The 17,093-nt window shown below is 38.1% G+C and overlaps 4 protein-coding genes across 9 annotated transcripts in view; 2 read left to right on the top strand and 2 right to left on the bottom strand.

Annotated features, from left to right (window-relative positions):
- Positions 1-2,271, top strand: part of LOC132189054 (calcium-transporting ATPase 10, plasma membrane-type) — a 45,326-nt gene extending 43,055 nt beyond the window's left edge. For 4 of the 6 annotated variants that reach the window (XM_088510345.1, XM_088510344.1, XM_088510346.1 and 1 more), the window contains 4 exons: positions 1,274-1,381; positions 1,492-1,583; positions 1,726-1,811; positions 1,907-2,271. In XM_088510345.1, coding sequence (XP_088366471.1) covers positions 1,274-1,381; positions 1,492-1,583; positions 1,726-1,810 — 285 coding nt within the window. In that variant the 3' untranslated portion in view covers position 1,811; positions 1,907-2,271. Of the gene's footprint in view, positions 1-1,273; positions 1,382-1,491; positions 1,584-1,725 lie in introns of all 6 variants that reach the window. The other 2 variants (XM_059603536.2, XM_088510343.1) reach the window with 2 other exon arrangements.
- LOC132189056 (choline monooxygenase, putative (CMO-like)) lies at positions 2,158-8,028 on the bottom strand. The gene is made up of 10 exons (XM_059603541.2): positions 7,649-8,028; positions 6,312-6,357; positions 5,568-5,703; positions 4,776-4,850; positions 4,461-4,673; positions 4,079-4,174; positions 3,763-3,884; positions 3,571-3,664; positions 2,829-2,879; positions 2,158-2,737 (listed from the first exon to the last, which is right to left on the bottom strand). Exons 1-10 carry the CDS (start codon positions 7,965-7,967, stop codon positions 2,585-2,587), a joined length of 1,305 nt encoding a protein of 434 aa, XP_059459524.2. The 5' UTR covers positions 7,968-8,028; the 3' UTR covers positions 2,158-2,584.
- Positions 8,029-9,210: 1,182 nt separating this feature from the next.
- On the bottom strand, positions 9,211-9,633 carry LOC148583848 (uncharacterized). The gene has a single exon (XM_088510793.1). The coding sequence runs from the start codon at positions 9,631-9,633 to the stop codon at positions 9,211-9,213; it is 423 nt and encodes a 140-aa protein (XP_088366919.1).
- A 1,082-nt stretch (positions 9,634-10,715) lies between these two features.
- LOC148583849 (uncharacterized) lies at positions 10,716-14,538 on the top strand. Its single transcript, XM_088510794.1, has 4 exons — positions 10,716-11,601; positions 11,689-11,925; positions 13,040-14,206; positions 14,297-14,538. Exons 1-4 carry the CDS (start codon positions 10,716-10,718, stop codon positions 14,536-14,538), a joined length of 2,532 nt encoding a protein of 843 aa, XP_088366920.1.
- The last annotated feature ends 2,555 nt before the right edge of the window (positions 14,539-17,093 follow it).

Genomic DNA, 17,093 nt, shown 5'->3' on the forward strand with positions numbered 1-17,093 from the left:
TCTCCAATAGATATACATATACATATGGGCAAATTTGACCTGCATGACTTCCTCGATGAATTGATTCAACCTTTTAGAGAAGTGAGATGAAATTGTTTACGTCTGAATTCAAGCTTTTGGGCTAAGTGGACCTTAGCTCATTAGCTTAGGCTTTTGGGCTAGAGTTGTGTTTAATTATATATATTAATATACTCTTGGTAAAAACTTTAGAACCACTTTATCTCCCAACAAATGGTATCAGAGCCATGGTTAGTTTCCTAAGACAGGTGTGTAGACGTGTCGGGTTTGGAGTTGTGTCTGCATTCGCAACTCTTGATGCGAGACACTCTTGGAAATGTAAAAAGACTCGCAAGCGAGGGGGAGTTGGGTCAATGTGAATAGACTCACAAGTGAGGGGGAGATTATTGTGAGTGCACTTGTGAGTGTTGAGTCCTACACTGAGAAAATATAAAAGAAAACAATACTTAATATACCCAAGTGGATCTTAACCCATTAGCTTGGAGTTGTGTTCAACTATTTATATTAATATATTCTTAGTAAAAACTTCATAACCGTTTTATCTCCCCACACACCATTACCCAAAGGTCCTATAGCTTGGGTATTAGAAATCTCCAATAGGCAATAGGTATACATATGCATATGGGCAATTTGGACCTGCATGACTTCCTCAATGAATTGATTCAACCTTTTAGAGAAGTGAGATGAAATTGTTTTCGTCTGAATTTATTCCAGTTCTGGACACTTCAACTAAAAAAAATTGTTTCCAAACTCTCTTAAGTGTAACTCGCCATTATCATGCCCCTCAAAAGTCTTTCATGCTTCTTCACTTGAATTTGTCAGATGGAAGTTGCTTAAATCTTTGCTTGTTAAAATCACAAATACTTGTTCGGTTCCCATCTCTTTACACATGCTAAAAGTCAGAAGTTAGTACCCACTGACTATGCAGCAAGGTTGTCTATGCGTTCAAAAGATATGTGTGCATGTGTTATGGGAACACTTGATAGTGTGTACACGACTTTCAGAGCTTCTTAGGGTATGGGTGACATTTACATCCAACTGAGTACCTATAAATTTTAATTGGTCGATATTATGTCTTGAGAGTATTTTTAATTAGTGTTAAATGTCTGCTCGTCTTCTATTGTGTGATTCATTTGTGCCCATAACGTTAGCCGGCTAAGCTGATCTCCCTCCCCCATTGGATAAGTAATTTGCTATATCATGGCTGTTATGTGTTAGCATAAGCATGTGAACAATCCAATTGGTCCAACTGCAGGTTTTTAATGAATTTAATGCTCGGAAGCCAGATGAATTCAATGTATTCAAAGGAATTACTAAAAACAAACTTTTCATCGGGATAGTGGGAATAACTGTTGTGCTTCAGGTGAGACTTGTATAGCCTTTTGCTCTTTTGGCTCGCCTGTATAGCCTTTTAATTTGCTCTTTTGGCTTTATGATCTTACTTCGACTCCACATTTCTTGCTGCTGTTTTAGGTTTTGATCATCGAGTTTCTTGGGAAGTTTACCAAGACAGTAAAGTTGAACTGGTCAATGTGGCTCATCTCTATCATTATTGGCGTCCTAAGGTCAGTTGCTTTAGTGGGTGATATTTCCGAAATGTGCATCTTGCATTTTAACCCTCTTTGTTTGGGAACTTCAAAGTTTCCCTGGATGATCAACTAATGACTCTCTCTCTCTCTCTCTCTCTCTCTCTCTCTCTCAATATAGTTGGCCCCTTGCTGCAATTGGGAAGCTGATACCTGTTCCAGAAACTCCCCTCATTTCGTTTTTCAGAAGAAGAAGAAATTCTTGAAGTTAGAAAACATAACTATTTATCCTAATCTTCTTTACGGTGTATTCAAACTTTTGGGACTTTTTAAACTTGGTTAACTGTCGTCTTGTCTTACAGCTTAGTGTTAGTTGATAGAGAACGAGCTGGAGCCGCGGCTGCAGCATCAACCTGTCCTACAGATTCACTTTCTGTCTGCTTTTTGTCCACTGCCTTTTGGTTTTTAGTTAACAGTGCTTTACATAGGATGGAACACTCGAGGCAAACCAAGTGAAAGTACACCAAACAAAAAAAAAAAAAAGGAAAGAAAATAACTGTTTTTTTTTTTGAACAATGTGATGCTTCATAAGTGTGCTGTTAAACTCGTGTCAGTGTTATGATTTGGTATTGTGATGTACTGACTTTTTTTTCTTTCAACTGGAATGTAGTGATGGTGTTGGATTGTTTTGGTTGTAAATGACATGTCTTTCCCTCTCTTGAGAGTATCTTTCAATTTCCTTTGGTGAGTGTTGAAGATGCAGAACAAGGAACAAACTCAAGTTCAATATCTCAGGTCATGAGAAAAAGACATTAAACAAGCTAATTATAACATCAATTCTATTTGTGTGCATGAATTCAGATCTTTGTAGTATATCCATTTATGGAATTTAAAAATAAAAAATTAGAGGTTTCATGGAGGAAATTGGTGGTGATTAATGTTGATGTCTAATAATAGCCTTTAGATCAATTCTTAAAAAAATAAAAATAAAATAAATAAAATAAAAATCCAATAGTTTGTGGGATGTTTGTGTGGTAACGTTATTCCACAACACAATCATTTGATAGGTTTTGATGAAGCAGACAATGGAAATGGTGCATGGCCTTCTCAACAGTAGGAGCATATCTGCCAGTAGAATATGCAGGTGATTCAAGGCCCTTTTGAACACCTTCGCATAGCACAATATCCTCCAGCTGCACTTTTTCCAACAGCTGCATTAGGCTTAAATATTGCTACATTTACCAATCATTTCCATGATATATGGATTAGACAAATACTTCGTACCTGCACTCTTTCACTGTCTTCTAAACTGCTCTCTATAAAATCTTTGTCATCCTGAGGTGAGAGGGGGAAATACAAAAGTTATAGCCCATTAGACTACAGTGCAATTGTTTTCACATATTAATCGTCCAACATTATAAAACATTTCTAAAATCTCTAAGCCCTAAATCTTTCTGGCCAAAAAAAAAAAAAAAACACATAAAACAAATGGTTTGATTTGCCAATATGAGATGCTACAAGCCATGAAAACTTTTAATAGTAATTTCTCACAACGTAAACTTCACAGTAAGCAATCTATACCGAAAAGATGGTGATGCCTGACATTACTTCAGACTCACCTATCTTGGCTTTTTGATAACCTTCAAGATAACAGATTAAAGAGTATAATGGGCAAAATAATAAGATGTAGAGGCAAATCATGCATCTACAGTATGACACAAAGAGAGACACACGTGTAGCTATCATAAGCATTCCCAAACTAGTTCCATTTTCTAGAAATATAGCCAGAAGCAATCTAATGATACTATATTTGGTCGGTGCTCGAAATTTGCCCGAACAATTTTTTTCTAAATTGTGTTTTAGTTGGGGACCTTGACCACGATAAACCCGACCTGATTTGGAGCCCTTGAAGCACAGCAGGCAAAGACAGACTCAAATACATCCAAAATATCAGCCTCAAAAATTTAAGATTTGTTTTGCAAAATGGCGTTTAAGAAAATATTGCAACAGAAGGGGAAAATATTACCTTAAGAGAAGCTTCAATAAAGTAGTCGAATACCACTAGACATTTCCTGGGTCCTAGTGGGAGAACCAGATTGGTGTCCATCCAAGGTCCATACCTAGAAGATCACTCACAGAGCTTCAACTTGTAAGAGAATGCGGATTAGCTTTCAGAGTAAGTAAGAAACATATCAATCATTAATGATCAAGCAAGTACCTATTGATCATGAAGTTTGGATAAACGAAAGCATATAGAACCTTTGATCCGAGTCTGTCGTAATCATCTTTCCTCTCCATCGAGCCACCTTCACAACTTTGGATGCTAACCTTTTCAAAAGTCTATCTCATCAACAGCAAACCATTAGATACAAAGACAATCATCAATAAACCTGAGTACTTTAACCACCAATGCTAGAAGTATCAAATGAAAGTAATTCAGATAACTCATCTTCTTGACTCTGTGGGAGTCATACTACCACAACTTGTAACACTAAAATACAGTTCCCAGAAAGGTAGTAAGCACTGAATCCTACCGTGGTCGAGTAGGATTGAAGCTGAAGACCAAATGCTAGGCCTTTATGTGCATATGGTACATGATATCCACCATCTAAATAGTTGTCACAAAACACCTACAAGAAGGAACAAATTGAAATAGTCATAGGTCTGTAAGAAACTTCATCAAACTAAACCCAGTAAAATATATCCCTCCTAATTTTCTAAACTGCTTAATTTTAAACTCTTACAATAGGAGAGACTAAACCTTTGTCAAAAGTCTAGAAGATAAACTTAACAATCACATCAAAGGGGAAATAGAGGTAGGCATTAAAATTTGAGACATTATAAGAGGCCAAATTGTCAAAAGAAACTTATGAAGTAGGACTATAATTTCGACGTAAAATAGGTAGAGGACCATACCTTCCAGTTACATTCAATAGTGTATTCACGTCTACAGACATAACTTAGTGAAGAATCAACTCCATTGGTACTCAGTATAGTTGAGCAGCTACCAAGCCATTCATTGGCCACTATATCACTATCAGCTTCCCCCTGAGGAAATATCTCTTTGTCCAAGTTGAGAAGAACGAATGGCCCCCAAGTAGCTACTGTTATTGGTATAAGCCCAAACTCCTACCCTCCATGATCAGAGAAATGAACTGAATTATCCCTCAATTTGGAAGATAATTACAATAAGTCGAATGTGATAGCTAAAATAGGAATTTCACAACATACATTTACATTGAAATTCTGTATTCCTGTTATCCTAGTTGCCTTAACAAGCTGTCCATCCAATCCATATGTCCATGCCTGTAGAAAAGATTCGACCTGCTTGTTATATAATTAACCTAAAAAACTTATAAAATAAACGAAATACTCTATTTTGTGAATTATATTAATAGATTAAAAGCATAAAGTTGTACTCAATTCTTTCAGTACAAATCATATCTCTAAAAAATTTTAAAAAAACAAAAAGGGAAAGAAAACCTACAAAAAAAAGTATCTGTAATATCAGAAAGTATAAAAAAATCCTTAGCTCTTGCAAGAAACACTAATCTAATCACTCTCACAATATCAGAGATATTTTTCTTTCTCATTTATTCTTATTATGTATCTCTTCAGAGGGAGCACATAAACATTAACCCCAAAGATTCTTGACAGAGAAGAGGAAAAAAAAAGGGGGATCTTACATCTGCTCCATGCCTTACTAGCTGATAGATGTAACAATAGACATGATAAAAGAGTTCCTGATAAAGCAACAGGAAATAACGAAAGAAGGAAAAAGTATTGAAGTTTAAACTAAAGAGAATGAGTGTCTGGATTCAAGAAAAAAGTCATGATCACTAAGAGAAAAGCTAGTAACAATCATTTATATCAGAACTGGTACTCAGTTATCAGCTGTGGGCACTCCATGGTTGGTGGTTTGTTGACCAATAAGCAACTGTCACTAGCATTCCTCTAATAGACAATCCACCAAAGAAAAAAAAATTCCCTTGAATATATATGAAGAAATGTACGTAAACTCACATGATAAGGGCACACAAAGCACGACTTCTGCCCACTTCCTGATGCAAGCAGAGAGGCGTGATGGCGACAGACATTATGAAAAGCATGAATCTTCCCATTATCATCTCGACAAACCACAAACTCTACATTCCCCAATCTGATACAATTAATGCCCCATTTGGTTCTCAGGAAGGATGAAGAAAAGGAAAGGAAAATGATTAAAATGTTTACAAAAGCAAGTCACTCTTAAGCATGTTCCTTTCCTCTCCCAAGAACCAAATGGGGACCGAGTAATCAGCACCATTCAATAGTAACATATTCAAGTAACAGGGAGATGAAAAATGGAAAATTTTAATGATGCAGGAAGAAAGAATTAAGTAGTTTTTAGATTGATTTATGTTTTAGTGATCATTTAGGTTTTATATTTTAAGAGTCCGTATTTAATAATGGGTTTGGCCCAAAAGTTAGTCACATTAGGGTTAGGTTATAGTGTTTTAGTCTATTTGAACATAAGTTTCAATTGTATGACAGATGATGATTAATGAAAAAGACATTTTCTTGGAGGCATGATTGCTCTCTTCTTGGTGGTGAGACTCTACCAAAACCCTATTGTTGACCGATGAGACTCTAATCAACGTGGTTTTATTTTATTTTCTGTTATTTTTTATCTATTTTTTTGTTGTTCTCCTTCCGTCCTGTGTCATTTAACCAAACCATATATATGAGAGTATACATGATGAAATTTTGACAAATAATTGTCCATACCTGCCAGTGAAAAAGTCACGAGGATCTTTAATCTGTTGAATATATCCTAAAAACAAGATCCAAAGGAAAGCTGATAAATCTTGGTGACAACCAATACCCAAAACATAATAAGACTTGGAAATGGTAATCCCAGTATTTATACCATTGGCGAGACATGTTCCATACCCCAAGATTTACTTATCCGCACTTTAATTGTTGGGAAACAAAATGAAACAAAACTATTTTTTCTTTGATAAGTGAGAGAAGACAGTATTTCAAAACTATGTAGGTTCTCGGTGCTTTTATTTTGTTCTCAATGAAAGTTATGTGAATGTAACGCAACAATTTAAAATTATCTGGCTTGTAGGGTTCCTACAGTAGAAAGCCTAAACCCAAAAGAACACATTTTCTTACTCCTACATTTTCTCATCAGTCAAATAGAGCATAAGGGCCTCATTGCACACTAAGAAAACATACAAAATGAATGGGAAAAAAGTATGATTATTATATTTTATGCAAGTTTCTTTTGAATACCCATCTTTACTCAATCAAATTAAGTGAAGCACAAGCCCAAAACTTTTGACCCTTTTTTTTTATTCAGAGTTTCTAAATTATATTTTCAACCTTTTTGTTGTTTTTTCTCGCTTTCTTTTTACTGTGTCCAGTCTTTTATCTCCCAGAAAAGCTCAATGTCTCGTTTGGTTTACCAGTAAATATAAGGGGGAATATGAGCCTAAGATAGGAGGAAAAAAAAAAAAAAAAAAAACCCTTCAACTAAAGCAGTACAGTCACTCGAACACAAACCGAGCATAAGGCCCTCATTGCACACTGAGGTGTTAAATTTCAAAAGGTTAAGCAGATAGAAAAAAATAGAAAAAAAATAAATAAATGTAATTATTTAATCAATAGGGTAACACATTCTCTCATGTCTTTCATGTGTGCTCAAACTCATTCCTAATAAGTGAAATACAATACAATTTAATTAAAATGAGAGGCAAACTATGAATTCGAACTCTATTGTCATCATGTTAAATTATGAACTTTATCGTTATCATGTTAAATTATCGTTTATTTCAAAAACTTGAGCAATAAAAAAGAAAAAAATTTAATCATTTATCCAATTCTATGCTCAAACTCATTCTTAATAAGTGAATTAAAATATATAAAATATTTTATTTTATTAAAATAAAAGGTGAATTTAAACTCTATTATTATTATCTTAAATTATCATTTATTTCAAAAACTTTAGCAAATAAAAAAGATAAAATTTTATTCATTTACCCAATACTTGGTCCGAAGGAAACAAAGGAAAATTCAGAAACAAAATATATAAGCAAGAAGTGAAACAACAGGCGAACCTACGGCCTGCCAGCCACGGTAGAAGAGGCGGTGAAGTTCAAGGTCGAAAAAGGAAGGGTCGGTGTACCATGAGCTGGGCGGAGTGACGGCCTCATCTATGGGAACTTTAGGGTCGAACTGATGGAGCAGCTGTTGGAGTGAGACATCGTCGGAAGCAGAGCAGAAGAGGGGATGGATCCGTCTGCGGAGAGAGCAGAAGGCTGCAGCGGGAGGTCGACGACGGTGCTCTTGGTGTCTATTGAAGTGGGTTTTGTCGTTTGGGTATTGGGATCGTCGGAGATGGGTGGCGATGGGCCTGAGCATCATCGTCATCAGCATCGTTGTCGTCGTCGCTGGCAAATACTGATTTATTGCATCTTCTATCCATTAATGACTTCCTTTTATTATGTTTAGTAGAATCTTTTCTATTTTAAATGAAATAAACAGCATTTATTTTATCGTTAGGATAACTTTAAATCTAACAATTATCCATTTCACTTTAAATAGAAAAAGAGTAATTCTAGAAGCCAATCGTTTTTCTTGTATCATTTTAAGAATGAGATAGCGCGAATTGTCGACTTATGTGAATTCCAGATAAGTTAATAGTAGACCCCACAAATTTAATAGTTGATCTATTGAATTTGTAAGAGAATGTATGAGAAATATTGGCAAATTATTGATACCAATCATTTCTCATTTCAATAATGAGTAATGTTATGGACCATCTTTTTATCATCTTTTAATCCTCCTAAAGCTGATGTGACTTTTAAAACCACCATTTAAATTTTAGAGTTAATAACTTTTTTGATACCTGAGTTTTGAGGTTTTGTAATTTCCTCCCTAAGTTTTAAAACATGACTAATCTAATACCTCAGATTTTGAAAAAGTCCGAATCACCACCTCCAATTTGAAAAAATTTATGGGGGCAAGATGGCACTTGACTGGCACATGACAGGTTGACCGTCTATTTTAACCCCTTTGACTGACGGAATGAGGCTTTTGGGTACAAAATAATAGTTTGATAAGGTCGGGTGGTACAATTGGTAATTTATGGGAGGAAAGTGACAATGCGTTGTAGTTGATGGGAAAAAAAAATAATTACCCCAAAAAAATTCTTGTCCAACGATGTAACCATAAAAATTTGTTTTTTTATCATCTCTTCTAAACAAAGTAAAATTAAGAATTAATTTTTACTACTATATCATTTTACTTAAGAAGTTATTTGAAGGTCTCTAAAGGTAGCTAAATCAGGTGAGAATTACGCCTCATAAAACAAATGTTACTAGTTCGAATCTCTCTTTTCTTTAAATAAATTATTATTAAAAAAAAAAAAAAAAAAAAAAAAAAAAAAAAAAAAACTAATGAGCACTGCAACGTTAATACAATTGAATGGAAATGGGATGGAGATTTAATATTTAACATTTCTGTTCTCTTTTTCCTAGTCATTTCCATATCAAAATAGGATTTGAAGTGTTTTAGTCTTTTATCCTTACCTACGTGTGTTTCGTAAATAGTTTTGCTGTGAGTTTTTTTGTATGATTTTTTTTTTTTAGAATAAATTGATAGTCGCTTTATTAAGAAATCAATCAGATGGGAGAAGTAAGCTCTCCTCCCTTACAAGCTCATGAATACATTCTGGAAACATGTCCCTCCAGGTCCCCTCTTTTGTGTCTCTGATGGCCATATGGGCAATGGAGTGTGCTACCTTATTGGAATCACGTCCCACAGTCGGAACTGTCCATTGAGAAAATTCCAGCAACAGAACCTTGATATCAACTACCAGATGCCCCATTTTGCTCCAGGTAGAATCCCCAGAGTTAATAGCATCCACTGCTATCTTCGAGTCCCCCTCCAAGACAATGTGGGATAAACCCAGTTCCTTCCCTAGCTGTAGTGCCTGACCTCCTGCCCAAGCTTCGGCAACCGAAGGTTCAGAAAAACCTTCAATGAACTTACTACGAGCAGCTACAATCTCACCACTGTGATCACGGATCACTGCCCCCATTCCTACCAGGCCCCGTTGTGAGTAAATAGCAGCATCTCAATTACACTTCATGAAGCCCAGTGGTGGGGCAATCCACCTCGAGACAGATCCTCCAATATCTTGATGGGTGGCTACAGATTTCTCATTTACCACAGAAAATTCAGCCTGGGATTTCAGAGCGTGTTGAACCAAAGCATTCGGATGTGTAAAGGACCCACCATGGAGCACCTCATTCCTCCGGAACCACATCCTCTGCGCCAACCTAGCAAAAAAACAGATTTCCTCCTCATCGCAGGACTTGAAAACTTCCTCCACCACCTTCCCAAAAGTTGGTCCTAAAAAAGAACTTTTTTGAAACTTTTTTAGGCTCTCGCTCCATTCATCCCTCGCCGATGGACAGTCCCACAAAATATGAAAAACGTTTCTTCAGCCAATTTACAAATCGGACACAGCACTCCAGTAGTTACCTTCCTCTTATATAGGCTACCTTGGTAGGTAGTATCTCATGGCTGGCTCTCCACATAAAAGTTTTTACAGCGTTGTGAACTTTGAGCTTCCACAAAGATCCTCACAGCTCGTTTTTTCCTTCATTGGCCGAACTTCCAGCCTTCAACTGTGTTAGAACACATCATCCAGCAGTGCTGCCACGTGCTCCAGCAGTGCTACCACGTGCTCTAGATTATCCTACATTACAGCCACATGCCCCAGATGATGACTCAGCAACATATACTCTCGAAGGAAAGGAAAGCAATGCTGTCATTCACAAGAAAAGAGAAACGTAGCTGCCAAGGATTCACTGAGAAGGAAAGAAGAATATCACTGATATGCAATCTCCAGCTTGCCAAGATATGCTAGGATTCAAGTCATTACTAAAGGATCTCAATGTAATTGGCAATCCCACTAATTCAGGGATGTGTCTTGTCTTGTACCATTTTATTTTATTGTCAACACTCTTGTATAAGGTGTATATAAATCCCACTGTATCAAAAAGATATCATCGAATGAAACAGACTTTTAAACTCTATACTACTCTTGTGTTTAAATTTTTATATGGTATCAGAGCATTTCATAGGAAAACTCCTACGATCCTAAAAGCTTTTCTCATGGCTGAATCATCCACCACATCACCTGCATCATCTGTCACACCACCTGCATCATCCACCAGCCCTACCATACCACCTGCATCATTCATCAGTCTCACCCTTCCTAGCATCACCCAACACATCTCCACCAAACTTGATACCTCTTCAGATTACTTGAATTGGGTCTTACACTTCACACCAATTCTAAATGCTCATGATCTTATGGGGATTGTAGATGGCAGTGAGCCATGTCCTCCTAAGTACTTAAGTGATGAAGCTGGGGAAATAACCACAGTGGTAAACCCAGCATATTCCATTTGGCAAAAGAAGGATCAATCTCTTCTCAGTTGGTTCAACACCACTCTGTCAGATCGTGTTTTGTCCTCACTTTATGGACTAACCAGGGCTAGACAAGTTTGGACCACTTTAGCCACTCGTTATGCCTCACAGTCTAAGGCAAGAATGTCTTACTTGAAACGTCAGCTACAGACCTTCAACCAGGGATCTAAAACATGTTCTGACTTTCTTAGAGAGGCAAAATCTTGGGCAGATCTACTTGCAGGAGCAGGACATCCTGTTAAAGAAGATGACCTCATCTCATTTGTTTTGGGAGGTCTTAGTCCTGCCTACACAACATTCATCACTTTCTACACCTTTTCCACCCGAACAACTAGCATGTCTTTTGAAGACTTCCAAGCAGAATTGCTCAACCATGAAATTCTTCTTGGCAATCAGCAGCACTTGCAGCAGCCTATCACTGAGTCAGGGAACTTTGCCCTCAACTCTCAGAAGCCTAAATTCTCCAATGTTCATCATCATAAGGGAAAATCAGGAGGCCCTACAAGGGGCAATTATCAGACAGAAATCCCTCCAAGGAGCAATTATCAGACTAGTCAGAAGCGCACTGGTAATTACTTTCCCATAAATTCTTTTAGTAGTCAACCTAATCACTTTACTTCTGGTAAAGCTCCTTGCCAAATCTGTGGCAAAACAGGACACCAAGCACTTGACTGCTTCCATAGAATGAAGCACTCCTTTCAAGGGCATCATCCTCCATCCCAACTGGCTGCCATGACTGCTAGAGCTCACCCTCATGTCACAGAACAGCATGATGAAGAACCTTGGTATGCTGACAGTGGAGCAAATAACCATGTCACAGTAGCCTTGGATAACTTAACTCTTCAAGAACCCTTTAAAGGTGATGAGGAAGTGGCTGTAGGTAATGGTACAGGTCTCCCTATCTCAAACACAGGTTCCTCTATCCTCTATCATTCCAAAGTACCCTTTAAAGTGAACAATATTTTTCATTGCCCTACTACTGCAGCTAACTTACTCTCTATCCAAAAATTCTGTGTAGACAACAAGTGTTGGTTTATATTGACTGATTTCCATTTTTTTTGTGAAGGACAACCGCATAGGGCAGACTCTTTTGCAAGGGCCAAGTAGGGATGGACTTTATCCAATTCTCCTCTCCAAAACAGCAAATAAATCCAGGAGATTCACTGCCTTCCTTGGAATCTCAGCCTTCTCTATCATCTGGCATCGTAGACTAGGACACCTAGCTCCTCCTATCATCAATAAACTTAGGCAGAATGCACAACTGCTTATCTTTGGTGCTCCCTCACATCAATCATTATGTGAATCATGTCAAGTAGCCAAGTCCAAATGTTTACCTTTTCTGAATCCAATAATGTAACCTCTGCTGCTTTAGAAATAATACATTCAGATTTGTGGAGTTCTCTCATTCCTTCTCTTAGTGGATGTAGATACTATGTTCCATTCATTGACAACTTCACTCGTTTTTCTTGGATTTATCCAATACAAAATAAATCAGAAACCTTCGAATGCTTTGTTAGATTTAAGTGCCTTGTAGAAAACCTGTTATCCAAGAAAATAAAAATTTTTCAAACAGATGGAGGAGGTGAGTTTACCTCTAACCAATTCAAACACTTTCTCACTTCCAATGGGATAGTCCACAGAATCTCCTACCCTCATACACCTCAACAGAATGGGTTGGCAGAGAGAAAACATAGGCATCTAGTTGAGACTGGTCTAACCTTACTTGCTCAATCCAAACTCCTATTTTCCTACTGGGTTGATGCATTCAATACTGCAGTGTACCTTATCAACAGACTACCCACACGTGTACTGAAATATCAGACTCCATACTTCAAACTGTTGCACAAAAATCCTATTTATTCTATCCTCAAAGTCTTTGAGTGTGCCTGCTATCCTCTTCTTCGACCATACAACTCTCACAAATTGATGTATAGGTCCAAGAAATGCATCTTCCTAGGTTACTGCTCTAATTACAAGGGGTACAAATGTTATAATCCTCTCTCCAGGAAAAAACATCATCAGCAGGCATGTGGTCTTCGATGAAAACACATTTTCAGCTCAAGATTGGATAACATCCCTACAAGGCACTCCTGCAACTGATTTTGTCTCCTCCAAGGTAATTTCCCTTAAATTCACACCAGGCACCTCTGCACCTACACAATCACAGGATCAACCCACTGCTACACTCATTGTTCCAACCTCTGACTCTATTGAAACAACCTCACCTCAGCTGTCTAGTCCTTCCAGCACCAACACATTTCCTCGTTCCCCTGTGGCCTCAGTACCACTGCCATCTCCTTCACATTCTCCTATTTTTTCTCCAGAACCTTCTTTTCCTACCAGCAGTACAGCTACTCCATCTCCCAGTCTAGAACCTCTTCCAGCACCTATCTCTAGTGCAGAATCTTCTCCCTCCTTCACCCCACTACCTCACCATTCCATGACCACCAGATTACAAGATGGTACCAGAAAACCCAAAACTTTCCCCAACTATAAACTATATCTTTCCACCAAACATCCTTTAATGGCCCTTCATTCTAATTTATCCCCATCTGCTTTACCTCCTACCCCAACCAAATTCTCTCAAGCAGTGTCCTCTCCTCATTGGCAACAAGCTATGAGTGAGGAATTCACTGCCCTCCAAGCCAACCATACCTGGACTCTCTGCCCACGGGCACTTCACAAAAATGTCATAACTAATAAATGGGTTTTTAAGGTGAAACAAAAGGCTGATGGCTCCCTTGATAGATTCAAAGCTAGATTAGTAGCTAAGGGGTTTAAGCAGAAGGATGAACTCGACTACACAGACACCTTCAGTCCTGTCATCAAGTCCTCCACCATAAGAGCTATTCTTGCACTCTCAGTCCACTTTCAATGGCCAACTTGCCAACTAGATGTGTCCAATGCATTCCTCCATGGAACATTGGATGAAGAGGTCTTCATGGAACAACCACCAGGATTTGTTGATAATAGGTTCCCCAATCATGTGTGCAAACTTCATAAATCTCTCTATGGGCTAAAACAGGCTCCTCGGGCTTGGTTCAATAAGTTAGCCACTACTCTGCTCAGTCTTGGCTTCCTTGGGTCCAAAGTTGATTACTCACTTTTCTTTTATCATAAGTCCAATGTGCACATATTTCTCCTAATTTATGTTGATGATCTTATTGTGACTGGTAATTGTCTAGCTGCTATTACTCACCTCATTGAATGTCTCCAATAGTCTTTTGCCTTGAAAGACCTCGGCTCCCTGCATTACTTTCTAGGCATTCATGTTCAACCATTGGCTGGTGGCCTTCTCCTCTCTCAATCCAAGTACATTTCAGATATTCTAGAACGTGCCAAGCTCTCTGGGGTAAAGCCTGCCAAGACACCCATCCCAACTGGGTCCAAACTCTCTCAACATGATGGTGATCCTCTTCAGAACCTAGCTGAATACAGGCAAATTGTGGGGGCTCCTCAGTATTGCACTTTAACCAGACCTGACATAACTTTGGCTGTAAATTAGTTATGTCAGTTCATGCATTCGCCCACAACTACTCATTGGATTGCTGCTAAAAGAGTCCTTCACTACCTCAAAGGTTCTCTCAATCATGGACTTCAATTCAGCAAAAAGTCTCTTCAGCTCAATGTGAAAATTCTAAAAACGACTCCAAATAACACCTATCCAAACGTCTAGGTGTTTCACAGAAATTATCCAGAAAAAGATTTAACTTAGTAGTTAAAAGATCAACCAAATATTGATATGAAATAAGCAATCAAGAACACAGAAATTTGGTTACGAAGAGGAAACCATTTAGAGAACTCTCTAAATGTAAAACCTCTCCGGGGCAGCCAAACCCAGGAAATCAATTCACTATATAGAAGAATAAGGAATACAAGAAGAATAACAAAACCTTTGACTCTTCCTTGCACACGACAAGTGATCCACTTGACTTCTACCTGAGTAGCCATTTCCAAAACATCTGGCACGATTCTTCTAAAAGATTTCCTTTCACCGGAACTCCGATTGACTTCACGTATTTTCTCTTCACCAATAATCTTGAACAATTTCTCTCACACTAAGCACTCTAATTTTGCTCAATAAAATACGTAAACTAAAATAGCAAAAAATGTTTTCTTAAATAGAAAATAAACATATTAAATCAGCCATGTCCGGACAGGGCCAATCTGAGGTCCGGACATGGCTAGGTTCACAAAGATGTAACCTAGTGATGTCCGGACATCCAAGCCGTGTGTCCGGACAGGCCTCATAAAATGGGCTTTCTGGAAATGGGGTCCGGACCCAGCTTCTGGCGGTCCGGACCTCCTCTTCAAAACCGGCTTGCTGGTTTTTGTGTCCGGACATGCCCTTCAACATGCATTCTCTGAAAACTGGGTCCGGACCTGCCTTCTAGAATGTGTTTTCTGGACAAGATAGAATGCTTCATTTTCATCAACATTACACGCAAACCGAATGAGCCAACACATAAACTAACAAACTCCCCCTTTGGCCATTCGGGAACAAAAATAATTGTAGTACATGAAAATGCCACATCAAAATAACTCCCCATTTTTGTCTCGGAAGGACAAAGGAAGCAAAAGAAAACTAGAGTTTTAAATAAGAAAACCAACAACCAATGAATTCTTAAGTATAACCAGACAACAACAAAAATTATTCTTGCCAGAAACAAACCAAAACAGGAGGGAAAAATTATTTTTGCCAAAAGCTTTCCTTGATGGACTTCACATCTTTCTCCAAATTCGTTAGGCGAGTGTTGATGGCTTCAATGCTTCGGCCTTGAGTTTGAAGTAAGTCAATTATTTTAGTTAATTGACTTGACATGTCTGATGATCCCGAGGAGGACGCAGCTGGAGAATCTTGAGCAAGTGGAGGCGCCTGCGCAGCTGGAGCGTGAAGTCGAAGTTGGGCATTTGACTTCATCATAGTTGCTTTTCCAAAGTAACCTTCAGAAGCTTCCATATGTTCATTTGCAGCAATTTTTGGCAAAGTGGCGTGCAGAATCTTCGTAATGAGACCGCCATAAGGTAATGCAATAGAATGATCTTCATGGAGATCGATCATTGTCAATACTAAATGAGTGCATAAACAAAACTCAGCACGAATAATGATGCCATAAATCATCATTGCTCGTTCGATAGTCACATGACTATGTCGAGAGATTGGCCAAATATTCTGCAGTACAATCCGAGTTAACAGCCTCTCAGGAGCCCGTACATGGCCAATCGGAATTTTGTTCAGGTCTTCATCCCATACAAGCTGCCGACTTGGATTAAGAACCGCCATGATTTCAGCTTTTGTTGGTTGTGGATCATCTTCCAGAAATGGAAGCGGCTTCTCATTCATCAGTGGGATCCCAGTAACTTCACTGATCAGCTCAGTAGTGATATTGAGAGTTTTCCTAGAGACCTTGGTCTTGAATGACGGGGGACCAACCAAGTCAATATCGTCAATGTTGTAGTAGAATTCCCGAACTAACCGAGTGTAGGCATTCACAAGAACAAACAATGAGGTCCATTGATTTGCCTGGAATATGTCATGAATGAATCAGAACGGTTCCATTGTAAGATCATTTTGCTCCACTCCACGCTCGATCACAATTTTGCGGGTCAAAATCTTATCTTGTAAAACTGATTTTTCTTCTCGAGTGCGCTTTTTCCTTGGTGTAGATTCTGAAATTGGATACACCATTTTCTACATTGACACCCCAAAAAAATTATATGGCAAATTGATATCACACAGTACTAGAAGATTGATCCCACAAATGAGACAAATGCACAATACCTAGATGACGAAAATTGAACACAACAAAAATTACTGAGTGCATGAGGAAAAATGAAGATAAATGCAACACTACTTCATTGAGACATTCTAGCGAACAATTTATAGGCATTGAAGTATTGAATATAGCATGAAGAAAAAAAATCCATGAATTTGAAACAAAACGTTCCTAGTGCCATGCCAATCAATATTGAAAGACCAATAACAGTGAAGTAGATCAATGGACCTCATTGTTTGCTCCAAATTTCCAAACAATGAGGTCCATTGATCTAAATTTCCAA

This window comes from Corylus avellana, chromosome 9, assembly GCF_965113065.1.
Source record: "Corylus avellana chromosome 9, dhCorAvel1.hap1.2, whole genome shotgun sequence".
Classification (NCBI taxonomy): Eukaryota; Viridiplantae; Streptophyta; class Magnoliopsida; order Fagales; family Betulaceae; genus Corylus; species Corylus avellana.